This window comes from Zalophus californianus, chromosome 14, assembly GCF_009762305.2.
Source record: "Zalophus californianus isolate mZalCal1 chromosome 14, mZalCal1.pri.v2, whole genome shotgun sequence".
NCBI classification, from domain to species: domain Eukaryota; kingdom Metazoa; phylum Chordata; class Mammalia; order Carnivora; family Otariidae; genus Zalophus; species Zalophus californianus.
Genome location: NC_045608.1, coordinates 7,636,925 through 7,664,896, shown reverse-complemented (window position 1 = coordinate 7,664,896; position 27,972 = coordinate 7,636,925). Strand labels below are relative to the sequence as shown.

General features: G+C 57.8%; 1 protein-coding gene across 1 annotated transcript; it reads left to right on the top strand.

Annotated features, from left to right (window-relative positions):
• The first annotated feature begins 751 nt into the window (after positions 1-751).
• SETD1B (SET domain containing 1B, histone lysine methyltransferase) lies at positions 752-24,703 on the top strand. Its single transcript, XM_027576891.2, is given in 19 exon segments — positions 752-866; positions 1,378-1,565; positions 1,800-1,898; positions 2,545-2,815; positions 4,893-5,005; positions 5,910-7,148; positions 10,733-11,560; positions 11,934-12,195; positions 12,276-12,643; positions 12,730-12,826; positions 13,378-13,887; positions 15,414-16,667; positions 17,538-17,704; positions 19,500-19,631; positions 19,764-19,809; positions 19,812-19,882; positions 19,961-20,098; positions 22,008-22,091; positions 22,093-24,703. Coding segments are annotated over 18 exon segments (5,943 nt in total). The 5' UTR covers positions 752-866; positions 1,378-1,391; the 3' UTR covers positions 22,183-24,703.
• Positions 24,704-27,972: the final 3,269 nt, after the last annotated feature.

The window sequence follows — 27,972 nt, the reverse complement described above, 5'->3', positions numbered from 1 at the left end:
GCGAGGGCTACATCCTCCCAGGAACGTGAATGCTAATTTGGTTAAAATCCTGGTTTCCCCTCCCTAGCTCAGCTCCAAGGGGGAGGGGGTCTCGGGGCCGAGGAGGAAGCCGGAGCAGAGATACCTCGATTGCAACTCGTCTTGAGTCGTCTTGTCTCCCCCCACAGTTGCCAGCGTCTAAACACACAATCACACCCCCCCAAAAAAAACCCAGCCCTTTCCCCCGAGCCCCCACGCGCCCACCTCCGGTCTTGGCAGTTTGGAAACAGTTTTGGAGGCCCCAGGCGCACGCCGCGGCGGCCGCGGCTCGGAGGGTAGCCCCAGCCGCGGGAGGTAGAGCCCGGGGAGACCCCCCTCCCCCGCCAGCCAAGCCCCCCACCTAAGTCCCAGCAGAATAAATAAATTAAAAGGCCTTCCCCCGGGGAGGGGGGGAGGCAGTGTGGGAGCGCGCGAGTGAGGGGTGGGGGGCCGCTGGGGCCCGGGGCTTTGGCGGCGCAGCTGCCGCCGCCGGGAGAGTGCCTGGGGAAGCGGCGAGGAAGGAGAGGGGAGGAGGAAGAGGAGGAGGAGGAGGAAGAGGAGGAGGGTGAGCGCTCGGGTCGGGCTCCTTAGCGGTGTATTGTGGGATGTGCGGCTACTGGGAGCCGAGCCTCCGCCGCCAGCCGCCTCCCGGGCAGCAGCAGCAGCAGCAGCAGCAGCAGCGGCAGCGGCAGCGGCGGCGGCGGCGGCGGCAGCAGCTCCGGGCCCGGCAGCCGCGGCGGCGGCACCCCCCCCCTCCCGGCCCCCCGTCCGGCCGCCCCGGCCTCGGCTCCCGCGGGGGACACCATGTACTGGCTGGCGGCGCAGGGAGGCCGGCGCCCGGCGGGGATGTAAGCGCGGCTCGGGGAGGGAGAGGCCGCGGTCGGCAGCCGGGCGGCCCGAGCCCCCGGCCCCGGCCCCGGCCCCGGCTCCGGCTTCGGCTCCGGCTCGGGCCGAGCGGGCGGGCGGGCGGGCGGCGCCAGGCCTGCCGCGAGCCCAGCGCGCGAGCCGGGCCGAGCGAGCGAGCGAGCGCCACGCCGGGCGGTCAGGCGGCCGGACTGGCACCATGGGCCAGAGCCCGCGTCCTCCGGGCGCCCCGGGCCCCGCCAGCACGCCCCGGGCCCCCCCCCGGAGCCCCTCACTGCCGCCCCGAGACGGTGGCCGAGCGGGCGGGCGCCTAATTCTCCCGGAAGGGTTATTCTCTCGCTCTATTCTTATTTTGGGGGGAGCCAGCGAGACAGCTCCTTTTGGGGCGCGCTGGTAAGGTGGGAGGGGGTGGGGGCTGGACGATCTGATTCTTTCGCGTGTGTGTAGAAGCGGCCGCCGCCGCGGCGGAGACGACAACAACTTGCTCGTTTTCAGGTTGGGTTAACGGCATGGAGAACAGTCACCCCCCCCACCACCACCACCAGCAGCCCCCGCCGCAGCCCGGCCCTTCGGGCGAGAGGAGGAACCACCATTGGAGAAGTTACAAGTTGATGATTGACCCGGCTCTGAAAAAGGGGCATCATAAACTGTACCGCTACGATGGGCAGCATTTCAGCCTGGCGGTGAGTAGCCGGCGCGCCTCCCCGCCGCCCCCCCCCCCCCCAGCCGAGTCCGGGGCGGGGGGGAAAGGGTTCGAGCCGCCCAGGGTCCCCCCCTTCCAACCACCGGGCCAACTGTCAGCTGGGTCCCCAGTCCTGGAGTTTGACAAGTGCCTGGAGAAGGGAGTCTGCCCCTGCCCCTGGGGAGTGGGACCAGCCCTCCCATTCCGCCCCGCCCCCCCCCATGCCTCCCCACAGATGTCCAGCAACCGCCCGGTGGAAATTGTCGAAGATCCCCGGGTCGTTGGGATCTGGACCAAAACCAAGGAGCTGGAGCTGTCGGTGCCCAAATTCAAGGTAGGACCCCTACCCCCGACCCCACGGTCTTCCTCCCCCCCCCCCCCCCGCCACTCCCCGAGTTCGAAAATAACGCCACTCCTGACCGAGCCCAGCCAGATTCTGAGTTCCCGCCGTCCACGGCCGGGGAAGTTTTGGCGGGGAGGGGGAGATGTCAGCGAGAGGGGTGACCCCTCTGGGCTACTGTAAACAGAATAACACTCAGTGAAACTGTAATCCAGGATCTGATACAGTGTCCTGCCGGCCCAGCTGGGGGCTCCAGGTCCCCACCTGGCTCCTGCCAGCCAGGCGGCTCTACCCCGGGACCCGCCCCCCTTCTCAGCCTTGTGGCTTAAGGGGGACAACTTCCTAGACCCAGGGTTTGCCCCTGACCCCGCAGCAGGGAGAGGAGGCCAGAATGGGGGGTGGGGAAAGAGAAACTGTTTCTTTTTCCCCTTTCCTTTCGAACCCAGAGGACTTCCACGTTCCAAACGATTTAATCCTCCGCTTCCCGGGCCCGCCCGCGTGCATTTTTTTTTCCAAAAAAAAATATATATATGTATATATTTTTTACCCTTCATTGTTTTCAACGGGCATGCGAGTGGGGAATGTTGTTTCCCTTCGGTTTCAATGTTCTCCAAACTCCCTTCCCCCTCGTCCCTGCCAGATCGATGAGTTCTACGTGGGCCCGGTGCCTCCGAAGCAGGTGACATTTGCCAAGCTGAATGATAACATCCGAGAAAACTTCCTGAGGGACATGTGTAAGAAGTATGGGGAGGTGGAGGAGGTGGAGATTTTGTACAACCCTAAGACCAAGAAGCACTTGGGCATTGCCAAGGTGGTCTTTGCGACGGTCAAGGGAGCCAAGGAGGCTGTTCAGCATCTGCATAGCACTTCAGTCATGGGCAATATCATCCACGTGGAGCTGGACACTAAAGGTGAGTGGAGGCCTGCTTAGGGCAACCTACCGTGGGGGGGGGCAGGCCCTGTCACTATGACTCCTTTCCCTCCCAGAGCCCCTCTTGTAGTGTTGGGGACCCCCACAACCCTATTTTTTTTGCCCCCTCCTGAGAGTAGAGTCACGTGGAGCTAAATGTGTTGTCTGTTGCTAGGAGACAAGCTATAATTTACCAAATGTGCTGTCCTTGGCTACTGCATGTACCCCTAGGGACCTCCCAGAGGCTTCCCCACCACTGACACCCTTGCGGGCCCTTCTCGGAGCCCTGGTGGCCTGGGTTTAGGCGGTCCCCAGTGTTGCCATCTGGGTTAGGGGAGGAGGCAGGGTTTGTTTATTTGTGAGGGGCTGAGGGAGAGCCGCTAGAATGTCTTTAAATACACAAAGGGTAGGTCCTTCAACTAAAAAGAGGGTCCTCCAAGGATCCAGGGTCCCAAACCCCCCAGTGCTACCCCTTCCCTCTGGAGGTGGAAACCAATCTGGGCCCAGAGTGTGGTTTCATTGATAATGTTCCGATAGAGCTGGGCGGGCTGCTCTGGGTGCTCAAGGGTTGACACTGTGCCTTCCCTCCTCTCTCTTAAAGAGACAGCAGCACCTCCGGTGCATCGGAATCCCGCTCTGTGCTCCCTCTGAGCTGGCTGCTGGGAGAGTGGAGCTGGAGAAACCACCCTTCCTCCCTTAGGTTCTTGGGAGGAGAAGCTGGCTGCTGGATAGAGGGGCTTGCAGGACTCTAGGGCATCCCCCAAAGTTTGCCTGTGGCCTCTCTAGGGAAGTTCCCACCAATATAGAAGGTGCTGGGTGCCCTGAGGAGCAGCCTGCCCTGTGACTGGACAGGCACTGTTGGGTCCAGTGCCTCTTGGGGTCTCCTGGGAGATACTGCCTGGGAGGGCTTTGGTTGGCAGCTTCCAGGAGTTCTGTGAGCATAGGGTTTGGGGGCAACCAGGGCATACCAAACCCAAACCGGAAAATCCAGACCCTTCTTTTTTGCTTTTAATAATGAATACCTACTGACTGGGTCTCTAAGCCCTTGCTGGAGGTTGTGGAGGGACGCTGGAACTGGGTAGGCACAGTTATCCCACAAAGTCTTGCCAAGCCTGTACCTAGTTCTGAGTTTCCTCAGGGCACAAGCCCAGGTTCCTGCCTAAGCCACAGCACCCCTCTCCCGACCTCTAGTATCTCAGTCTCTGTCAGGGGCATACAGACCCTTCCAAATCTACATATCCCTTGGGTGGCTGCAGTCTGATGTCTCTCTGAGAATTGAATATGGAGCCCTCTCCCTGTCACATGCCCATTTCATTTCTGAAAAGGGGAAAGAGAAAAAAAAAAAATGGGAGGCCCTGAGACTGCCAACTAACTTCGTATTTCGAATTTCGAGAAAGAGACCAGTAAAGTGTAAAGTGTAGCTCAAGGAATGCGTCTCCTTTGCATATGTAAGCAGCTGCTTCAGAGGGCTCTATAAATATCAATAATCTGGGGCCCCCTGCTCTGTAGAGGCCTCTCTTTGCTGTGGGGGGAGGGTTACCAGACAGGACTCTGTGCGACTGAGTCCCAGGCAGACCTGGGGAGCCTGGGGAGCCTGGTCAGAGGAGGAGGCCTGTGGAGTTCACAGTAATGTGGTGCCAGAGTGTGTTTTACAAACTCTGCTGGTCACCTGGCCCCAGATAGTTAGCAACAAACTGTGGCCTCTGTGTCACTGGGTCTCTCCACTTGCTGTAGGCTCTGGCTGATAGGGAAGACCTGACTCTTTGTTTGGGTGCCATGGCCCAAGGGACAGGAAAAGGCTTTGTGTTGGGGGTGGCATTTCTGTTTTGGGGGAGTCCCAGTCGCACAAAGGATTAAATTCTGAATCTTAAGGTCAGAAAAATCATACAGTTTAGCAGCATTGTTGAACAGATAAGACTTCTCAGTGAGGTGCGAAGAGAGGTGGTCACCCAGTCAGGGTCACACAGCTTCCTAGGCTTGGGGGTCTCAGGCACAAGGGGCCTACAAGGAAGCCAACCTGTGGGGTCTGCCCCAACCTGGAGCCTTCCTGAGTCCTCCCTCCCTTGCCCTTCCCACAGGGGAAACCCGAATGCGGTTCTACGAACTGTTGGTCACGGGCCGATACACACCCCAGACCCTCCCAGTGGGTGAGCTGGATGCTGTCTCTCCAATCGTGAATGAGACCCTGCAGGTGGGTAGATCACCATCAGCACCGCCCCCCTCACACATACACACACACACACACACACACACACACTCACACTCACACTCATCACCAGCTTCTGGTGTGCCCCCCTGCCCCCACTTCACCATCTCCAGCGTTGGACTCCAGAGCCCAGGAGGGAAAGGAGCCTGGCCTTGCCCAGGCTGGGATTTCCAGAGACCCACAGCCTACTAGGGCTTACTTTGTGTTGGTGCTGAAACGTTGCTGTGTCTGATGTCCTGTGCACTGCTCTACCCCTGCCCCCAGAAAGCGGAGTATAGGTCCCTCTTTCCAGAGCAAGACTGACTCCTTACTCAACCACCGCCTTCCACCTAGACCGCCCTCACATGGGGAAATTCTCAATCAGCCCTTCCCCAACAACTCAGCTGCCCTGAGGAGCAGCTTTGCCAGAATGAAGGGTCTTTTGCTGACTTGCTGGGTTGTTCGTTAGGCACTTTAACCATGTCATGCTGTTTAACTCCTAAAACACTGGGAGACTGGAGGGAACAGAGCCCTTGGCCACCCCCTCAGTCCCCAAACCATAGTTCTTCCTGCTGGAAGGTCTTTGATTTCTGACAATCTGAGACAGGAGGGAAATCCCAGTTCAAACCGAGATGTCAGGATCTTCTCTTTTCTCTGCTTTAGGGATTATAAAAAATCCTCAAGTTTCCTTGAGGATAACCGGATATTCTAAGATTAGAGAAAAGTTAGGACCATCCAGAAACTCCTCTTCAATCTCCTGCCCCCCCTTCCTTTTACTGTACTGCAGTGCTAGCGTGACCAGCTTGGCTCTGAGATCCCCCGAGTGAGAAGGGAAAACAGCCCCCTCGCACAGCAGGATTTCCCCCCAGGGATCTCACACACTGCTGCCCCTCTCTTTCTCTCTCCCTAGCTGTCAGATGCTCTGAAGCGCCTCAAGGATGGTAGCCTAGCTGCTGGCTGTGGCTCCGGCTCATGCTCTGTCACCCCCAATAGTGGTGGGACACCCTTCTCCCAAGACACTGCATACTCCAGCTGCCGCCTGGACACACCCAACTCCTACGGACAGGGCACGCCGCTCACACCGCGTCTGGGCACCCCCTTCTCGCAGGACTCCAGCTACTCCAGCCGCCAGCCCACACCCTCCTACCTCTTCAGCCAGGACCCCACAGTGACCTTCAAGGCCCGGCGCCATGAAAGCAAGTTCACAGATGCCTACAACCGCCGCCACGAGCATCATTATGTCCACAACTCCTGTGCGGTCACTGCAGTGGCAGGGGCACCAGCCGCCTTCAGGGGCTCTGTGGACCTCCCGTTTGGGGCAGTCAGCAGCAGTGGGGGCAACGGTGGCCCTCCTTTCAAGGCCCAACCACAAGATTCGGCCACGTTCGCCCACACTCCACCACCTGCCCCAGCGACCCCCACTCCTGGAGTCACATTCAAGTCGACTTTCTCTCCGTATCAGACTCCTGTGCCCCCTTTCCCCCCACCCCCTGAGGAGCCCGCCACCGCAGCCGCCTTTGGGGCCCGCGACAGCGGGGAATTCCGGAGAGCACCTGTGCCCCCACCCCTGCCACCCACTGAGCCCCTGACCAAGGAGAAGCCAGGCACACCGCCTGGCCCACCACCTCCTGATGCCAACAGCATGGAGTTGGGTGGCCGGCCGACCTTTGGCTGGAGTCCTGAGCCCTGCGACAGTCCAGGCACGCCTACGCTGGAGTCATCACCTGCGGGGCTGGAGAAGCCCCATGACAGCTTGGACTCACGCATAGAGATGCTGCTGAAGGAACAGCGCACCAAGCTGCCTTTCCTTCGGGAGCAGGACTCGGATACGGAGCTGCAGATGGAGGGCAGCCCTATCTCCTCCTCCTCCTCCCAGCTCTCCCCACTGGCTCCCTTTGGCACCAACTCCCAGCCAGGCTTTCGAGGCCCCACACCGCCCTCCTCACGCCCCTCCAGCACCGGCCTGGAGGATATCAGCCCCACGCCACTGCCCGACTCCGATGAGGATGATGAGCTTGACCTGGGCTTGGGGCCCCGGCCCCCTCCGGAGCCAGGCCCCCCGGACCCTTCTGGTCTTCTGGGCCAGACAACTGAGGTAGCCTTGGACCTGGCTGGAGACAGGACCCCAACCTCAGAGAAGATGGATGAGGTACCACCATGTCTGTCCACCTCTGTCTTGGATTGGTTTTGTTTATCTTGTGTCTCCCTCTTTCCTCCTCTGAAATATTACCTCCTTAGGACAATTAGCTGCTAAAACACAGAAGCAACAGGGTTAGGGCAGCTAAAATAACAGGTCAAATTCAGAGAATAAAAAGAGAATGCCAAAAGCACCAGGGGCTGTGATTGAGCTGCTGGTTTGGCTCTGAGCAGCCTAGCAGCCATAGAGAGAAAGGAAACATGACCTGGTTCTGTTGCTCTCCGGTTAGGTATGGGAAGTTGAGACATTTCAGTCTCAACGTCAGGATCAGTTCTGACTTGAGCTTCTTGGGTAGGAGTTTACCGAGACCCCAGATAGGATGGACTGTGGTAATGGTTCTGGATCCCCTCCTCTGTTGGGTGGCTTGGGGGTGATCAGGGCTGATCCTGACACTCAGGCTTATTTGGGGAGAGGGATTAGCCAGAGCATTCTTAGGCTAGGCCAGGTGGGAGCTCTGGAGTACTGTCTCCTAGAACCTAGTGCCCTCTGAAGAGATGGGTGGCCAGGGTGGGCAGGGAGGGCACTGAAATTCCCCTTAGCCCTCTCCCTCTGCCCCAGGAGTGAAGGAGTTAAGGGTTAGCCCAGGGGGAGGGCCACAGCCAGAAACAGGCAAAATTGACCATTCTCCACCACTCCTCACCCATAGATCCTCATCTGGGGTCTTATTACCCAAATCTCCAGCCTCCAGGTTGGGGTGGGGGCTGCTGTGTGCTGCAGTCCCTTGGAGGGAAGGATTAGGTCATCTTCCCTTGGTTCTGCTCCTCCCCATTTCTGGTCCAGGCACCTGTCCTGGCCCTCCCAAAGACCTGGGTTGGAACCTGTGCGCCCAGCGGGCATGAGCAGCCTGGGACTTAGACAGAGCTCTGTGCCCCTGTGGGCGGCGGGAAGGAGGGTTCCCCCCCCTTCCCAGGCCCTTTGATTAGGCATGTTTGGCTGCCTCAGGGAGGAACAGAGAGGAACGTGGCCTGCCCAGGAGGGGACTGTAGGTGGCCGGTGCTCCAGAGGGCCTCCAGACGGTTCTAGGGAAGTGGTTTCTGGTGCCAAGGGGTCTGAGCAGGAGGAGCTGACAGGTGTGCAGAGGTGGGGGGCTGATAGCCCTGCCATCTTCCCTCTGTTACCCGCGGTGAGGGGATGTTTACCGGTGCTGACTGGCTGGTCCAGGACTGGGAAGCCCAGAGTAGCCGGGGGGACGGGGCTCTCCCATCTTGTCAGTGTAGGGAAGGGGAGACCGAGGCCCAAGAAAGGTGGGGTCGGGATGCCCCAGGACATTAGCCCTGGGAAGACCACAGTACTGATAACGTCCAGGCTGGCCCTCGGGAGCCCCCTGCTGGCAGCCTGGAGAGCAGCACCCGGGCTCCCCCAGACTGAACGGGAGGCTGTCCCACCCAGCTCAGGCTGAAGACTCCAGAGAGAGAGCAGGGAGCACCGCTGAGGGACATTCCCTTTCTTCACAGAGGCTGGTGGTTAAAAGTTCAGGCTCCAGTCCTTGAGCCTGGAGACCCAGCTCTGTCACTTACTGGTTATGTGACCTTGGGTAAGGCACTTTCCCTCTCTGAGACTTAGTTTCATCGTCTGTGAAATGGGACGGTGGAAGTACCTCCCGCACACTGTCTTCGGCTTCAGCGAGGTGCCGCAAGGGAAGCTCCAGGCACGGCGGCGCGCGCTGGTGCTGAGCACTTCAGCGCTCGGCTAGTTCCCGCTGGTTCTCACCCCCACCCCCAGGCGCCGGAGGGGCGGAGGGAGGGGCAGGGCCGAGGGCTGGAGCGCAGGATCCGGGTCTCCTTGCGATTGGCTGGCCGCGGTGCCGGCTTAACCCTCCGTGTGCTGCGCTCGCCTAGCTGGGCGCTGTCCGGGACTGATCTCCCGGGCTCTGGCCCTGAGAATCATGCTGAGCCTGCCAGTCTCTCCTCCAGCAAGTGCTTGCGGACCCCGGGGGCGGGGGGGGGGGGGGGGGGAAGTGTATGTGTAGAGGGGCGTCTAGCAAAATCCAGAGCTTCCTACCACTGCTGAAAGTTTGGTATTCCTCCCCGCGGCACTCCCCCCCCCCCCCCATTTCCCTTTGTGGACTCGCTCTCCTGAAGATCTGACCTCTAACCTTACAGCCTCTACAGACGCCTCCCCTTCAGCCTTCAAATGCACTCCCTGTCTCTTCCAGCCTACAAAGGCTCTGTCTCCTTAGCCAAGTTCATCTAGGGCAGGTCCTGAGCCTAGTCACCTCTTGTCCAGACACTAGAGCCTGGGGGCGATCCAACTCTCCTCTCCCCCACCCCTGCTTGGCCTTTTCACTCCACCTCTGCCATGTACACCCAAGTGCCCCCTTCCAGTTCCAGGCCTGTGTGTCGAACTCCCCAAAGCCCTGTGTCCTGGTGTAAAGGGGCCGTGCCCATTTCAGAGCTGGGGTCCTCCTCGGCTCCTCCCCTGTTCACCTGGTAGCCCTGAATCCAGGGGATCCATCCTGAGCTTGAGTCCCAGCCTTCTTTCTGACTGGCTGTGCCTCCTGGGCCAGTGGCTTTGGGCCTGTTTCCTCACTTGTCAGAGGGGTTGGAGTAGACCCCCACCTTGCTAGGTAGAGCGCAGACGAGAAATGAAACACAGCACTCAGCCCCACACTGGCTCACACTAAGTATGCAGTCTGAAGACTAGATGCGAAGAGTAACTAAGGAAAATAAGGACATACCTCCTGTTTATACGGCCTTAAAACTGCTAAACCTTGTTGCTCAAACGTCACCTTGGCCACCTGGCCCTCTCCGCCTCAGTGAGGATGGCAGGCTGACTGGGAGCGCAGGCTGGAGAGCCACTTACTGGTTTGAATCCTGGTTCCATCTCTTATTGGCTCTGTGGCCCTGGGCAAGTTACCTAAGCTTTCTGTGTTCCAGTTTCCTCGGTAAAAATGGAGATAGCAGATCTACCTTGTAGAGTTGTTCTGGGGACTAACTGAGTTAATATATCTATGAAGTCCTTAGAGAGATGGTCAGACATCGGAAGCACTGTAGCACTTTAGTATGTATTACCTTCTCTGAGTACAAATGGAAATAGAGTCTCTCAAGCTGACAGAATCTGCTTCCCTCTTCACATCGTCTCCCTCCCCAGCTTCCTTTTTCTCCATGGTGGGCTGTGTATTTCACATCTTCATTCTGCTTATCCTTTGCCTCTTCCTTCTTGAAGCTTAGCTCCATGAGAGCAAGGATTTTGTCTGTCTTGTTCACCGCTGTGTCCCCAGCACCTAGAACAGTGCCTGGCCCACAGCAGGTGCCAAGCAAGTGTTTGTGGAATGAATGAATGAGTCCTCATAAACTGTGAGGCAGGTACTGGGATGCCCATTATGCAAACGGGGAAACTGGGGCTTAGCAAGGTTAAGTGACTCGCCAAGGTCACATGGTCCAGAAGGGAGGGGACCAGGATCTGAACCATAGAATCCATGTTGCTTCTGAGTCTTGCGGGAGGCTTCTGTGACTTTCTGGTGTTTGGAAGGGTTCTACGAGCCAACTTGGCCTCCCAGGCTGAACCTCACCACTCTCTCCTGGCTCTCCCTGCAGGGCCAGCAGTCCTCGGGCGAGGACATGGAGATCTCGGATGATGAGATGCCCTCAGCCCCCATCACCAGCGCCGACTGCCCCAAACCCATGGTGGTGACCCCAGGGGCGGCAGCCGTGGCGGCCCCCTCTGTGCTGGCTCCGACCCTGCCGCTGCCCCCGCCGCCCGGCTTCCCACCACTGCCCCCACCCCCGCCCCCGCCCCCGCCGCAGCCAGGCTTCCCCATGCCCCCACCTCTGCCGCCGCCCCCGCCCCCACCACCCCCGGCCCACCCAGCTGTGACAGTGCCCCCACCACCCCTGCCAGCGCCGCCACCTGGTGTCCCACCCCCCCCCCTCCTGCCACCGCTGCCACCCTTCCCTCCGGGGCTGTTTCCCGTGATGCAGGTGGATATGAGCCACGTGCTGGGTGGCCAGTGGGGCGGCATGCCCATGTCCTTCCAGATGCAAACGCAGATGCTGAGCCGTCTGATGACCGGCCAGGGCGCTTGCCCCTACCCACCCTTCATGGCCGCTGCGGCGGCGGCGGCCTCAGCTGGGCTGCAGTTTGTCAACCTGCCGCCCTACCGGGGCCCGTTCTCCCTGAGCAACAGCGGACCAGGCCGCGGGCAGCCCTGGCCACCCCTCCCCAAGTTTGACCCGTCGGTGCCGCCACCCGGCTACGTGCCACGCCAGGAGGACCCACACAAGGCCACTGTCGATGGCGTCCTGCTGGTGGTGCTCAAAGAGCTCAAGGCCATCATGAAGCGCGACCTGAACCGCAAGATGGTCGAGGTGGTGGCCTTCCGGGCCTTCGACGAGTGGTGGGACAAGAAGGAGCGGATGGCCAAGGTAGGCAGCGGGTGCGGGGTGCCCCAGGGAGGCCGGCCGGCCCCCCACCCCCTCCTCTCTTGAGGCGTGTTCTTGGAAACGGCGCTCCCCGTAACCCCAAGTAGGACAGTGTGAGTGTGACTTCGTGAAGCTCGTGTAGCGACACGGATGTGCACTTGGCGCGTGGGGCCTGCTCTGCAGGTGGGGACGTTGAGGTTCAGTGAGGCCGAGTGGGGCGCTGCCGGCGTCTGGAGCCGTGGGCTCAGAGCGCAGCCAGTTTTGCGGGAAGGAAGTGTCAGTTACGGTGTGGCTGTCACGTTTGAGGGGAGGCGGGCTGCTAAGAGAGGGCCGCCCCGTGGCCGTGGGGACAGTCTCGTCCTCTCCGGCGCCCCAGGCCTCCCTGACCCCAGTGAAGTCGGGCGAGCACAAGGACGAAGACCGGCCGAAGCCCAAGGACCGCATCGCCTCGTGCCTGCTGGAGTCGTGGGGCAAGGCTGAGGGCCTGGGCTACGAGGGCCTCGGCCTGGGCATCGGGCTGCGCGGCGCCATCCGCCTGCCCTCCTTCAAGGTCAAGAGGAAGGAGCCGCCAGACACGGCCTCTTCTGGTGACCAGAAGCGCCTGCGACCTTCAGCCTCCGTGGATGAGGAAGATGAAGGTACGTGCGCCTCTCGCCCGGCGCTGGGGTCGCCGCCGATGTCTCCCCGGCCCGGCTCGGACACCCCTCTCTCCCCTCAGAGTCGGAGCGCGAGCGGGACCGGGACATGGCGGACGCCCCGTGCGAGCTCGCCAAGCGGGACCCCAAGGGCGTGGGCGTGCGGCGACGGCCGGCCAGGCCGCTGGAGCTGGACAGCGGCGGGGAGGAGGACGAGAAGGAGTCGCTGTCCGTGTCATCCTCGTCGTCGGCCTCCTCGTCCTCGGGCTCCTCCACGACCTCACCCTCGTCCTCGGCCTCCGACAAGGAGGAGCGGGAAAGCACTGAGGAGGAGGAGGAGGGAGGGGAGGAGGAGGAGGAGGAGGAAGAGGAGGAGGAGGAGGAGGAAGAGGGGGAGGAAGGCCCCAGGAGCCAGGTCTCCTCCTCCTCGACCTCATCCACGTCAGATAAGGTACATCCGGGTTGGGGAGGCCCGGGGTGCTGTGCCAGCCGAAGGGCGCCCTTGGCTGACCCTCGCCTCCCACCCGTCCCCCCCAGGATGACGACGAGGACAGTGATGAGCAGGAGTCTGAGAATGAGGACGAGGACCTAGCCCTGTCGGAGGCGAGCGAGAAGGCGCAGGACTCGGACGGAGGTGAGCGGGGCTGGCGGGGGGGGGGGGGGGCCCTGCAGAGCGGAGCGGAGCCTGAGCGGCTCTCAGCGGTACTTTGGGGACGAGATTTCCTGCCTTCAAAATGTGAACGCATTAAAACGCACCCACGTGACATGCTTACGTTACCGTGTATAGAGGAGGCCAGTCGGTGCGGGCGGGAAGCGAACTAGTGGTTGCCCGGGTCCGAAGGTGGGAGGATAGAGGGGCGGTATCACACTGAGATGCTTGGGTTTCTTCTCGAGCTCGTGAGGATGTCCCGGAGCCGGAGGTAGTTGTCCAGCACTGCAGATGTACTAAATACCGCTGAATTATGCGTTCTAAAATGGCTTTACGTTCTGCGGATTCAGCTCAATTTTTAAAAACGGTGGCTGGTTGCCACACGTAAGCGCCTGTGCGCGCACGCACACGCACATGTGCCCCAGATAGCCGAGGGCCGCCCCGAGCCCGGGTGCCACCAGCGTAAGAGCTTTGGTGAAGCAGCCAGCTGGAGCGCAGCAGACGCTGAAGGGCTCCTGCCTGTGTCCCCTGCCCAGAGGAGACAGTGAGCGTGGCCACCTCCGAGGCTGGAGCCGCGTCCGCCAGCGAGAGCTCTGAGTCTTCTGAGTTCGAATCGAGCTCCGAGTCCTCATCATCGTCCTCAGAGGATGAAGAGGAGCTGGTGGCAAGGGAGGAGGAGGAGGAGGAGGAGGAAGAGGAGGAGGAGGAGGAGGAGGAGGAGGAGGAAGAGGCAGCAGCAGATGAAAGTACGGCTCCTGCAGCTCCGGACGAGGACTTGGAGGACGATGTGGCCACGGGGGCCCCTGTGATGGAATCCTCGGTCATGGAAGAGGAGGTGGACATCGAGGCTGAGGATGAAGCCCCCGAGGAGCGGACCCCCATGCCGGAAGAGCCCCCCTTGCCTGTGTGTGCCGAGGAGCCGGCTAGCTGCAAGGAGCCCCCCGAGGAGCCGGGCCTGAAGCAGGAAGGGGCCAGGTTGCGGTCTCCAGAGCCCCCGGCGGGAGAGATGGAGGCCCGGCCCCCACCGTCCCCGGAGCACACCCCAGGTAACACCTGCAGCCCCCAGCGGGGTGGTGGGGATGGAGGCAGGATGTCCTCGCCGACAGAATGAGCCCAGGCTCCTTTGGGTAAATTGCTGAACCTTCCCGAGCTCTGGTTTCCTCACCTGTAACATGGGATCAATAGATAGTGTCTCCTCCGTGAGGTCATATGGAAGGACAGGGCGAGGGGACATAATGTGCCAGCGTGGAGCCTGGCACCTAGCCAGAACTCCGGATAGTCCCCTCAGGGCACTGCTGCTGTCCCCAGTCCTTAGCGCCAATAATTCCCCCCTGGCCCATTAGTCCTATGGGACGCTCCCAGGAAGGTTGGGGGGGGCAGCCGCGTGCACGGTCATTTTAGTGACAGGCAGGTGGGGGAGGCTTTGGGGCACTGCGCCAGGTGAGAGGAGCCGTGGACACCCCTGCCCCCTCCACCACTGTATGGAACTGCACAGAGCATATTAAAGGCTCTAACATACTGTCTGATAGAACTTTCTCTGGTGATAGAAATGTCCTCTCTCTCTGCCCTGTCCAGTACCATAGCCATTAGACACGGTGTTGCTAAGAGTACTTGAAATGTGGCAAGTGGAACTGAATTTGTAACGTTGTTTAAGTTTACTTTAAATTTATATAGCCATGTGTGGTTAGTTCGCACCTCTGATAAGTCCTTCAGGAAAAAAAACCTGTTGTAGTTTCTTTAATTCTATGTAATTTGGCTACAGAACCACAGGTCTTTGAATATTGTCATAGATACTAATTAAGCCTGTGTTGTATCCCCAGTACTGTTTTAGGCGCTGGCAATACAACAGTGGGTCAAACAGACAAAATTATCAGTCTTCATGGAGCTCATATTCTAGGGCAGGGTGATAAATGACAGCAGATTAGCTAGAAAAGTGTATTATATGACAGTGGAGATAAATGCTAGGAGAAAGGCTCTGATAAGTCCTGCAGAAAAGGGACTTGTTGAATTTTATTTTATTTTTTTTTAAGATTTTATTTATTTATTTATTTGAGAGAGAGAGAGAGAGCACACGCGAGAGGGGGGAGGGTCCGAGGGAGAAGCAGACTCCCCGCTGAGCAGGGAGCCCGATGTGGGACTCGATCCCGGGACTCCAGGATCATGACCCGAGCCGAAGGCAGTCGCCCAACCACCTGAGCCACCCAGGCGCCCGGGACTTGTTGAATTTTATTCAAGAGCGGAGCTCGTTTTCTTGGTCCACAGGACATTTCCTGTTCACAAGGACACCATTCTTAGGACATAATGTCAAAGGCTAGCAACCATGTCTCCTTATGTCTTTCATTTATTCCACCATCATTTATCAAGCACCTACTGTGTGCCTGACACTGGGCTGAGCACTGAGAAGGCTTGAGTCGCTTAGCTGTAGGGGGACAGTCCCCATACTCACAGAACTCCAGGGGGCTCTGAAGGCTCTGAGGTCAGGTATTAAGCACATAGTAGGGCAGCACAAATAGGGCACCGCGAGATGTTTGACTCGTGTAGTAATGGTCTGGTTTTCCCCACCTCTTTGCAGAGGATGACCTGGAAGTGGAGCCCCCTACGCCGCGCTCCTTATCCCTGCAGCCGCCATTACCACCCCCTCGACCACCCCGGCCGCCTAGCCCACCACCAGAGCCCGAGACCCCAGACCCCCCACACCCACCCGTCCCTCTGGAGCCCCCTCCAGAGGAGCAGCCCCCGCGTACTCCGGGCCTCTGTGGCAGCCTGGCCAAGTCACAGAGTACAGAGACGGTGCCGGCCACGCCGAGTGGGGAGCCCCCACTGTCAGGGGGCAGCAGCGGCCTGTCACTGAGCTCCCCACAGGTGCCCGGCAGCCCCTTCTCCTACCCATCCCAGTCCCCAAGCTTAAGCAGTGGGGGCCTCCCCAGGACACCTGGTCGGGACTTCAGCTTCACGCCCACCTTCCCCGAGCCTGGCGGGCCCCTGCTCCTGCCTGTCTGCCCCCTCCCAGCTGGCCGGCGCGATGAGCGATCTGGCCCCCTGGCCTCCCCGGTGCTCCTGGAGACGGGCCTGCCTCTTCCCCTGCCCTTGCCCTTGCCTCTGCCCCTGGCATTGCCCGTCCCTGTCCTGCGGGCCCAGACCCGGGCCCCTGCCCAGCTGCCACCTCTGTTGCCCGCGCCGCTGGCCCCGTGCCCACCCCCTATCAAGAGAAAGCCGGGCAGGCCCCGGCGATCCCCGCCAGCTGTGCTCTCCTTGGATGGGCCCTTGGTCCGGCCGCCAGGGGGGGCCACCCTCGGCAGGGACCTCCTGCTCCTGCCAGGCCAGCCACAGACCCCTGTCTTTCCCAGCACCCATGACCCCCGGGCCGTGACCCTGGACTTCCGGAACGCGGGGATCCCAGCCCCCCCACCGCCCCTGCCCCCCCAGCCTCCTCCGCCCCCACCGCCACCCCCTGTTGAGTCCACCAAGCTGCCCTTTAAGGAGCTAGAGAACCAGTGGCCCTCCGAGGCTATCCCTCCGGGCCCCCGCGGGCGCGATGAGGTCACTGAGGAGTTCATGGACCTGGCCAAGGTTCGGGGGCCCTGGCGCCGGCCGCCTAAGAAGCGCCACGAGGACCTGGTGGCCCCAGCCTCGCCCGAGCTCTCGCCACCACAACCCCTCTTCCGGCCCCGGTCGGAGTTTGAGGAGATGACCATCCTGTATGACATCTGGAACGGTGGCATCGATGAGGAGGACATCCGCTTCCTGTGTGTCACCTACGAGCGGCTGCTGCAGCAGGACAACGGCATGGACTGGCTTAATGACACCCTCTGGGTCTACCATCCCTATATCCTAGCTGATGGGGCGCGGTCCTCGCCCACCTCCCTGGGCCCTGTCTCCCGGGACACCCACGAAGGCACCAGCACAAATCCCCATCACCTACTAAGCCGTGTCTGGGCTGCCACCTGCCAGGCTCCATGTGGAGTCACCACCTTCTGTGCCAGGCCCGTCTCACCCCCCCAGAGTGAGCAGGTCCCGGGGCCCAGGGTAGCGCCGCGATTGTACAACCATCACAGTAGCAGGGACCGGGGGCGCACTCTTTCTAGCCCCCCTCATCACCTCATTTAATCTTCCCAACAGCCCAGTGAGGTGTAGGGGCTATTATTTCCATTTTATTTCTATAGAAACTGAGGCTCAGAGAGGTTAACTGACCTCCCCGAAGTCCTACAGCTATGAAGTAGCAGAGCTGGGAGTTGGACCCAGGCAAATCTGCCTCCAGAATCTGGGCTCCAGACCACGATGCTACCCTGATAGTTGGTTATTACTCCAGCCGCTCTTGACAGCACTATCCGTTGGAGCGGACATCATCCCCGCTATGTCAAACTAATTTACTCAGCACTTCCTCTGTTTGAGGAAATCTGCTAAGCACCTAAGCATATGCAGTCCTTCACAGAGGCATAGTTATTGCCCCAGGTTGCTGCTGGGGAATCTGAGTCAGAAAGTGGCTAAGAAACACACCCAGGGCCATGCAACTAGGTACCCCTGGCGGAGTTCGGAGCATCAGGAGAGTTAGCCAGTGGGCAGCCTCACGGAGGTGGCTTAGCTGTGGGGGGTGGAGCCTCCTGGAGGTTAACGCCTGAGGGTAGGGAGGCTGGCCTCTGGAAGGACTGGGAGGGGCTCTCCAAGAATGTCCGTGTGGCCCTTAACCCACACCCACCCACCAGCCTCTCTTCAGCTAAGAAAAAGAAACGGGACGATGGCATCCGTGAGCACGTGACAGGCTGTGCCCGCAGTGAGGGCTTCTATACCATCGACAAGAAGGATAAGCTCAGATACCTCAACAGCAGCCGCGCCAGCACCGACGAGCCCCCGACAGACACACAGGTACTGCCGTCAGTACCCTTGCCTCTGCCCCTGGCATTGCCCGTCCCTGCCCAGACACCCTGGACCCCCCCCCTCCGGGCTGTAGTGGGTGCGGACTCCTAGATGGGGTGCCAGGCAGCATGGGGGCTTGTGGAGTCAGAGGGGGCCGGCGCAGAGGGTGTTACTCACCTGGGCGCTCAGGTTGGAAAAAGTGCGGCGTGGGTGGGAAGTGGGAGCCTCCGAGGTTTTCATCAGGGATGTGAGCCGAGTTGGAGTTGCATTTCCAGAAGGTTCGTTCTTTCCTTTTTAAATTTGGCAAATGTCTGTTGAGTGCCTGCTGTGTTCCAGGCACCGTTCTGGGTCTACAGCAGAGTGAACGAGACAAAATTCTTTTCCTTGTAGAACTTACCTTTCAGAAGGGAGGTAGGAAATAAGTGAACAAATAAAATAAACATGGACTTTCAAGTGGGGTAAACAGGAGAGGAGGTTAGGGCTTGGTGAGTCAGGGGGGTCAATGAAGGTGACAGTTGAGCCAGGTCTGAATAGAGTAAAGAAATGAGCCATGTGGATAACTGGGAGACACCACAGAGAAGTAGAAAAAGGCTTCAATAAAAAGTTAAAACAGGAAGGGTGCCTGGCTGGTTTAGTCAGTGGAGCATGCAACTCTTTATCTTGGGGTCGTGAGTGAGTTCAAGCCTCGTATTGGGTGTGGAGCCTACTTAAGAAAAGAAAAGTTAAAGCAGGAGAGGGACTCACTAAGGCTGGAAGTCACGCTCAGCGTGAGCAGCATGTGCAAAGGCCCTGAGGTGGGGAGGATCTCGGGTGGTGTGAGAAAGGGAAGGAAAGATTAGTTGAGGCCGAGACAGAACAGGTTGTCAGGGCCCTGGAGGCTGTGGTGATGAGGTTAGATTTGTATTCTGTGTGTGACTGCAAGCTGCATGGGGGTTTCCAGAGAGAGGGTGAGGGTGACATGGCTCAGCCCAATTTTCAAAGCTCACGCTGGCTGCTGTGTGGAGAGTTGACTGCAGGGGTCCTGAGGGGAGACTGGGGCACAGTTGCTGCAGTTCCCAGTCCAGACACGTGGGTAGGTTCGACTGCGTTTGCTGTGAGAAAAAAATTGGCTATGTTTGAAAGAGTATCAGGAACAGTAGAATATTAGGAAGCTGAAAGGACAGACCTGGGGGCCAGTTTGTCTGTAGGGGACAAAGGAACTGGCTGGGACGTTGCTGGGTCCGGCCTGGGGAACTAGGAAGCTGGATGCCAAGCTCTGAGGTGGGAGGCTTGAGTTTTGGGGTTTGTGGAACATCCAGGTAGTAAGGTCTGTTAGGCAGTTGGATTTTGGGGGCCCAGTAGAGAGCCAGGGAGGGGGACTTCTGGTCATCAGGACGGAAATGTTAAGGGAAGGTCACAGCAAGGATGAGCTCACCCAGGTGAGAGCCACGGGGGTCGGGGTGGAGAGACACCCACCATCTTCCCTCCTGAAAGTGGAGGCATTTCCCAATCTTCCAGCTGAGACGGGAAAGATGGCAAGTGTGAAGGGAAAGTTGTGTTGTTTGCTTTGCCTGGAGGACGTTGAGCACGTTTGGATTCTGACAGGAAGGAGCAGGGAAGAGAAGAGGTGACAGGTAGGGATGGGACAGGCACAGACAAGCTCAGAGCAAGGAAGCTGGGAAGACAGGGACCAGGGCTTGGCGGGGGGGTGTCGCCAAGGATGCGAGAGGGACACGGGTACCCAGGACCACGGCGAGTGGGCCAGCTCCCCCCCGACCGCGGGACAGCCACGCCCCCCCTGACCTGTCGCCGTCGCCCCTGGCAGGGCATGAGCATCCCGGCGCAGCCTCATGCCTCCACTCGGGCGGGCTCGGAGCGGCGTTCTGAGCAGCGCCGTCTGCTGTCCTCCTTCACTGGCAGCTGTGACAGTGACCTGCTCAAGTTCAACCAGCTCAAGGTGAGGCCGGGCCCCACCCAGGGCAGCCGGCGGCCCCGGGGGTGGGGGGGGTGGGGGGGTGGGGGGTGGCGGGGGGGGGGGCTGCGGGACTAAGACCAGGGCTTTCACCTCTCAGCTCCTTCCCTCCCCCAGTTCCGGAAGAAGAAGCTCAAGTTCTGCAAGAGCCACATTCACGACTGGGCCTGTTTGCCATGGAGCCCATCGCGGCCGACGAGATGGTCATTGAGTACGTGGGCCAGAACATCCGCCAGGTAGGCACTGCCCGGTGGCTTGGGCGGAGGGGTGGGGGCAGGACGGTCCAGCCCAGACTGAGGCCTTCTCCCGGCCAGGTGATCGCGGACATGCGGGAAAAGCGTTACGAGGACGAGGGCATCGGCAGCAGCTACATGTTCCGGGTGGACCACGACACCATCATCGATGCCACCAAGTGCGGCAACTTTGCGCGCTTCATCAACCACAGCTGCAACGTGAGTGCCTGGGACGGGGCCGCTGCTGCCCCCAGAGGCTTCTGGCACAGAATCGGCATGGCCTCCGGCTGATGGGGGCGGGGGGGGCGGGGCGGTGAGGCTTTGTATACGGAGTCTTTCTCCCCTGAGCTTCAATTTTCTCTTCTGAAAAATGGGCATAATGAGACCCAAGGTGCTCAAGAAGTGGTCCGCGCAGTTCACAGTTCACAGCTTTCGTTCTGGGGCAGGGGTGTCCACTAGAACTTAGCGCAGTGGCAGAAATGCTCTGCATCCGCGCTGTCCACTGACGTGGTACAAGCTGCGTGTTGGGTTGAGCACTTGAAATGTGGCCAGTGCCGCTGAGGAACTGAGCTTTTCATTTAATTTGGTTGAACTTAAATAGTCGCACGTGGCTAGTGATGATGGTGGTGGATGGCGCTGGCCCGGGGGGCAGCGAGTGTTGGTAACGAGGGTGAGTCTCATGCTGAAGACAAACACGGGGAGCTTCCGACGGGGCAGGCGAGTTCCAGAGCAGATGCCAAACTCTTTTTGTTTCGAGTCACGACATCGCTACTCAGCAAGTGGAACCGTAGTCTGGTTAAGTAATGTCTCAGTGCCTCGGTTTCCTGATCTGGATGGAAACAGTCCCTCCCTGTAGGTTGTCGGGAGAACCAAATGTGCCCCTGAGTGCAGGCCCTCTGAGTGTGCTGACCCAGCTAGCTCTCCCAACCGTGACTGGATCTTCACCTGGGCCAGTAGGGACTTTGGCTTGCCTCTCCTATGGGATCTGAGGGTTTGGAGGGAATCACCCAGGTGGCAGTGAGTGGGGCACGCATTCTGCTCAGGGAGGCCCTGGAGGGGAGAACACCTGTTTGAGGGACAGCAAAGCAGGCAGCAGGGATGGACTAGGGGGCGAGAGGGCAGGTAAGAGATGAGGTTAGCAGGGTTGGGGTGGCCAGATCACTCAGCCTTGCCGGCAGAGCTGAGTGATCTAAAGTTTCTCTAAAAGCCAGGCAGGCTACTGGAAGGTTTTGAGCCATGGGGTGACAGGATTCCCCTGGCTGCTGGGTCAGGAGTAGATTTTCTCAGAGGACTGAGAGGCCGTGGGAGCCGCTGAAGTCCAGCCGAGTGATGAGAGGGGCCTGCCTGGGGCTGTGGCAGTGCAGGTGGAGAGCAGTGGACAGAATCAAGAGGTCTTTGGGGGGGTAGAACCCACTGGGCGTGGCCGTGGGCCAGATCCAGCATCAGTGGAGGAAGGTGCAGGAGGCGGGTGTCTGGGGCCTGGACACGTGGCATGGCCACTCCCTTGAGTTTTAGGTTTGAGTTTACGGAGGCAAAAATGTCTCCTGGAGCTGCCAGAGGCCGATATCGAGCAGGTACTTGGATTTCTGGGTCTGGAGCAGGGTCCAGCAAACCTTTTCTGTAAAGGGCCTGATAGTAAATATTTTTGGCTTTGGTGGCCCAGAGGATCTCTTAGCAACTACTTTAACTGTCATTGTAACAAAAGCAGCTGTAGACGGTATGTAAATGAACGGGGATGGCTGTGTGCCAATAAAGTCTGCTTGCTAAAACAGGCAGCGAGGAGCCGGTGTTGCTGACCCCCTCTCTAGAGCTCTGAAGTGAGGCCTGGGCTAGGAATAGAATCTGGGGAGTCACCTGTAGTATAAATGGAAATTGGAGTCCTGGGGAACATTTTATTATCATTACCATCATCATCATTCTTACTTAGTATCAGAGGCGGGGGGTCCTTATCACCCAGATAGGGCAGCCGAGGCTCGAGCAGGTGGCCAGTGGGCATGGGGTCGTGCGGCATATTTGTCAGGCCTCGGGCATGGAGCTCCGTCGGGTTTCGGGAGGCCTCGTGGCGGTGGGCCTGGGCGAGGTACCGGGTGAGTCCTCGGCTCACCCTCCCCTCCTGCTTCGCCCACAGCCCAACTGCTATGCCAAGGTGATCACGGTGGAGTCGCAGAAGAAGATTGTCATCTACTCGAAGCAGCACATCAACGTCAACGAGGGAGATCACCTACGACTACAAGTTCCCCATCGAGGACGTCAAGATCCCCTGCCTGTGTGGCTCTGAGAACTGCCGGGGGACCCTCAACTAGGCCCTGTGGAAGGCTGCCCGTGCCGCCCTGGGGCTCCCGAGCGTGGGCCCCAGGGCACCGGGCCCAGCCCCACCTCCCACCCCCATTTCAGGTGCTGTCCCCTACCCAGCGGCCATGTCAGGGCCTGGCACCCCCAACACTACCCCCAGGACCCAGCGCAGCTCCAGCCCCTCAGTGGGAAAGGGCTTCTCTGTCTCTCAGCCCATGTCTCTTTGGTTTTTTAAAATGCTCCCTTCAGGACTTTTGTTGAGCTCCAGCGTAAACTCTCTGTCCGTGTCTCTCACTCTCTGTCTCTCTGTCTCTGCCCTCCTCTTTTCCCGTCTTCCCCATCAGCCTCTTTCCATGAATGCTGCTATGTTGTTTGTCTTCTCTTACTCTCTTCCTCGTCATAAGAAAAGACGTTTTAAAACCGTTGAAATGTGAAAGCAGAATCAGAGAGCGGGGACCCCCAGCGGGGGCTGCAGAGGCCTCGGTGTGGTGGCGTGTCGGCCCACGTTCCGGAACCCCCCGGGCCAGGGCGCTGGGCCAGGTGCTGCAGAGAGGAGGGGGGTCGGGCCACGCGGCTCTGACCTCAGAACACTACACAAGGCCCCCTCTCTGCGGGCAGAGGTGACTCAGTGAGGAGAAGACCCCCCCCCCCCATCTGTTCCTTCCCCAGCAGCCTGGGGGCGCCATTTCCCCTAGCAGACCCTGGTGGAGCCAAGCTGGTCCCAGGCAGGAATTTCTCATCTGGGCTCTCCTGCCACCTCACACCCCGCCACCCCCAAAATCTTGGGTTCAATGTTTACTTTCTCATTCGAATGCCAGCAATGAGGGAGCCTCCCTGAGGCCCCAGTGTGGGTGTGGGGGCACTGGGAAGGGTCCTGTCTACTCCTGCCCTCACCTTCACCCGGGCGGGAGGGCCTCCCAGGGCAGGCGGGTCCCCCAGTCCCGCCACTATGGGGTCTCTGATCATGTGCATGTGGCATTTTTTTGTTTATAAGCTTCACCCACTTGCCCCTAGCCCACACCCCGACCCACCTGGCCAGCAGCCCCCTCATCCCAAGAAGGCAAGAGCATATTTATTTTTGGAGTGAGAAGATTATTCTCCCAGAGAAAGGAAAATCTTGGAGAAGATTTTAAAACTCAGATCTAAGTCTGACAGGTTGTTGTTGTTTTTTTTTTTTTTCTTAACCTTTTTTACCCCCTTCCCATCATCCTCTTCAGGGTTTATTTCCATGGATTTTTTTTTTCCTGTGCGTGTATAAAATCAAAACGAAGGGAAGAAATAGGTTTTTGAAGTTCAGAACCAACTTCTGTATATAGGCTGCCATAAAGGACTTTTTCTCGGGAACATTGTTTCTTGTAGAAACATGTGGGAAGACTTTTTTGCTCATTTCTTTGTATTTCCAAAAATCTCTCTCTCTCTCTCTCTCTCTCTCTCTCTCACACACACACACACACACACACACACACAGCAAGTCCCTCTCACCCTAGAAAGCAGAGCAGGCATGTAAATAATTTCTGGAAAGTGACTGTTGTGACCAGGAGTCATCTTCACCCAGACGGGAGAGCTCCCAACGGGCCGCCCCCACCCTGAGGACGCAGGCCCAGGCCCGGAGCCTCTGGTATCTTCAGCTTGTGTCAAGCTTGTTATCATGTAAATTCTGTACAAAGAATTGTTATTTTTCTCTTTTTTTTTTTTGTCGTTGGTGGTTTTGTTGTGTTTTTTGTTTTGTTTTGTTTAATTTCTTTACCCCATGCCCTCCCTGTTTGAGATTGTGCCCACCAGTTTCAGGGTTTCAAGGTCGATGAAATCGGTGGCATTAAGACACAGAGGAGGGACCTGGGCACAGCGGCGACCTTCTCTTCCATTTGCGGTTTTCTGCCTAATTGTGCAACTGAGGAAATATTTATTTTTCACATGAGGAAATGTGTAGTTTGTAGAGATGGTTGATTTAAGTTACTTGTGCAAGCCCCCAAGGGGCTGCCTTCATTCTCACCCCTCTCCCCCGAGAAGAAGTGGAGGGGGATGTGAGGAAACCGGGGTTGGGGGCCAGCCTCACCCCTCACCCTGGCCTCACCTTGCCCAAGCGGCGAGGGGCTGCACCCTCCCCGTCCCCAGGAACCCCCGCCCCACCCCCAAAATGGTTTGCCATATCCAGAAACATGGCTCATTTTTCTTTCAATACCTTCATTTTCATTGAACAAATCTTTGCTTTTGAAAAGTTAGGGGTTTCTGCCTTTTTTTTTTTTTTTTCTTGTCCCTCCCTCCCTGCCTCTCTCCTCCTGCAAAGAAGAGAACCCATAAGTTTTAGGGATGTTTGTGCATATAGACTCTGTCATCCGTATGTAACTTGTTTTGAAGAGAAGTGTTTCCGTTGTGGGTGTGTCTTGTTGTAAATACTTGTTCATATTTTTGTGAATTCAATACTATGTACCATTGTATTATAGTAACTTTTATAAAGCAAACCATAAATATACTGACTTTTCTTACAGATACGCCATCTCTCTTGCTCTCCTCTCTCCCTCTCCTCCTCCTTTCTTTCTGATGGGGCACATCCCGCTCACAGGGAGGGTGGCCTGGCTAGGCTCCGGGTAGAACGAGCTAGGTGTGGTGTGGTCCACTCAGACTGGTGGTTCTTTTTTTTTTTTTTTTTTAATATTTTATTTATTTATTTGTCAGAGAGAGACACAGCGAGAGAGGGAACACAAGCAGGGGGAGAGGGAGAGGGAGTGGGAGAGGCTTCCTGCCGAGCAGGGACACCAGTCTGGGGCTCGATCCCAGGACCCCGGGATCATGACCTGAGCCGAAGGCAGATGCTTAACTGACTGAGCCACCCAGGCGCCCCAGACTGGTGGTTCTTAAACTCCGAGCCTGTTAGGTGGATTATGTGAACTGGGTCAAGTTATAGACTAGACCTTTCAAGGTTTTTTTTGCTTTTAAGTTTTGCTTCTATAACTGTTCTTAAAATCTTAGGTCTAACACTGCTAAAGGTTTGCAATTAGGAAACAAGCTCAAATATCCTATTGCTCTCACTGGAAGAAATTGGAAAGGTGGTACCTCAAAGATGCTCACCACTTGTTTTCAGGAGACAGCCCTCCGGTTTGCATTTGAGGGGGAAGGGACTGATAAAAGAGCCACCAGTTAAGAAGCATTAAGTGAATCTAGTGTTTGTGGTGTTCCACAACGGAGCTTCTGTGCCCCGTAGGTCTCAACTCTGCCTGATCCAGTGGTGAGGTAGCCACGGGGCCCATGGAGAGTTGGTTAGATGTTGTCCACTTGCCCCTGAGAAGGCCAGACGCCAAACCCCAGCCATAAGCAGCATGACTGAGAAAATGCCTGACCTCCCTTCTTACTAGGGATATGCGAATTCTACCGCAAGATAGCCAATGTTGGCCAGCATGGGGCGGGGGGCACTTGGGCATCATTATTGTAAGCTTAAGTTGCCACAACCTTCGGGAGGAAAAATTAGATGTTAACAGTTTAAAAATGCACATGAACTTCCGGCATAAATGTTCCGCTGTCTGGAATTGAGCCCGACAGCCACAAGCAGGGAACAATATGTACACAGTTGTTCTTTGCCGCCTCACTTGTGAAGGCAGGGGAGATGCCCTCGGTGGTGGGCCGCTTTACGGAATTGTACATCCAGACAGGTGAACACCACTGAAGGTGGATTCGTGGGGCCAGGAAAGGCTGAGAGGGAGACTGAGCCAGGAAAGAGAAAAGAGCAGCTGCTAGCCATTCTGTTCATTCAACCAATATTATTGAGCACCTACGATGTGTCAGACGGTTCTCTAGGCACTGGGGATACAGGAGTGGAGAAAACACCGCCCCCCCCCCGTCCTGGTGATTGTGTTCTTGTGAGCCAGGAAAACATGAGGAACACACGCTATGATAAGGAGAAAATTAGCTATGAGAAGGGGTATCAGTTGAGAGGGGGTGAGATTTTATTTATTTTTTTAATTTTTATTTAAAGATTTTATTTATTTGACAGAGAGAGACACAGCGAGAGGGAACACAAGCAGGGGGAGAGGGAGAGGGAGAAGCAGGCTCCCAAGGAGCAGGGAGCCCGATGCGGGACTCGATCCCAGGACCCTGGGATCATGACCTAAGCCGAAGGCAGATGCTTAACGACTGAGCCACCCAGGCGCCCCAAGAGGGGGTGAGGTTTTAAATACAGTGGTCAGGGAAGTCTGCTTAGCCCACATGTGAACAAAACTCAAAGGAGAGGGTGCCTGGGTGGCTCCGATGGTTAAGCATCTGCCTTCGGCTCAGGTCATGATCCCAGGGTCCTGGGATCGAGTCCCGCATCGGGCTCCCTGCTCCTTGGGAGCCTGCTTCTCCCTCTGCCTCTCTCTCTGTCTTTCTCTGTCTCTCATGAATAAATAAATAAAATCTTAAAAAAAAAAAACTCAAAGGAGATCAGCCCCGTGGACACCTGGAGGGGAGGGTATTGAAGGCAGAAGCAACCGTGAGTGCAAAGGTCCTGAGGCTAAAGCCGCCTGCTGTAATTGAGGACCAGCACAGAGGTCCGGAGGTCCGAGTGGCCGCAGCTGAATGAGGGGAGGGGGAGTAAAGGAAATGAGGTCTGAGAGGTCCCGGGTGGGGGTGGGGGGAGGGGGAGGGGGAGGCAGGTGCTGTGGGCCTTGCAGGGCCGCATGGAGGACAACCCAGGGTGTCCAGCCCAAGGCACAGAAAGAAAACACACATCCAAATTTGAGTTTCCTTCATCTTCCCTCTTGAACCGGCTCCTCCTGCCATAATTTTCCACCTTGGTCAATGGCACTTCTATTCGGCCCCTCCACCCACCACTGCTGTGGCTGGTTACCTGACCTCGAACCCCAGAAACCCCCAACTTCTCCTTTTCCCTCCACTACCAAGTCAGATGGTTCTCCTCCCTTATTCTTCAGATCTATCCACCTCTCCCTCTGCCCCTCAGTCCCATAGGACAAGTCCTTTCTTCTCTGGTCCTTCTGTGGGGGCCAAAAAGGGAGCCCCACCTTGAGCCATCTGCATGTAGGCCAGGGTGGGGTGGGGAGAAGGAAGTGCCAGGCAGACTCAGGCAAAACCCCTCACCCAGGCCCCTCTCCCAAAATAACAAGAGCAGACACATAGCCCTGACATCATGCCAGCCACTGTTTTAAAACATCTATTAAATGGGGCGCCTGGGTGGCTCAGTCGGTTAAGCGGCTGCCTTCGGCTCAGGTCATGATCCCAGGGTCCTGGATCGAGCCCCACGTCAGGCTCCCCGCTCAGCAGAGAGCATGCTTCTTCCTCTCCCTCTCCCTGCTGTTCTGCCTACTTGTGCTCTCTCTCTCTCCCTGTCAAATAAATAAATAAAATCTTAAAAAAAAATAAAACATCTATTAAACGTACCGCAGTGCTAGGAGGTGGGTGTGTTACCATCCTCATTTATCAGGTAAGGAAAATTGAGGCACTGAGAAGTCAAGTAGCTTGCCCGAGGTCACACAGCTAGCAAGTAGCTGATCTGGGGTATGAACCCAGGCAATCCTGCTCCCTAGTCTGTGCTCAGCTAATGAGGGTCTGCTCTGCCCATGTCCCGTCTAAGGAGGCACCCACCACCTGGCACCAGCTGATCGTTACTGCATAGGAAGGCAAGCCCAGAACGGCCTGATTCCTCCAAGAAGAACCAGAATCCTAGAATTTGTATGTGAAATATCCCAACTTTCTGAAATGATGATTCACATTTGTTTAAAACTACGCAGACTAAATAAAATACATCAGTGAGCCAGATTTGGCCCGTGAGCCACCAGTTTGCAACCTTCTGAGATATAGAATTTCTCTGC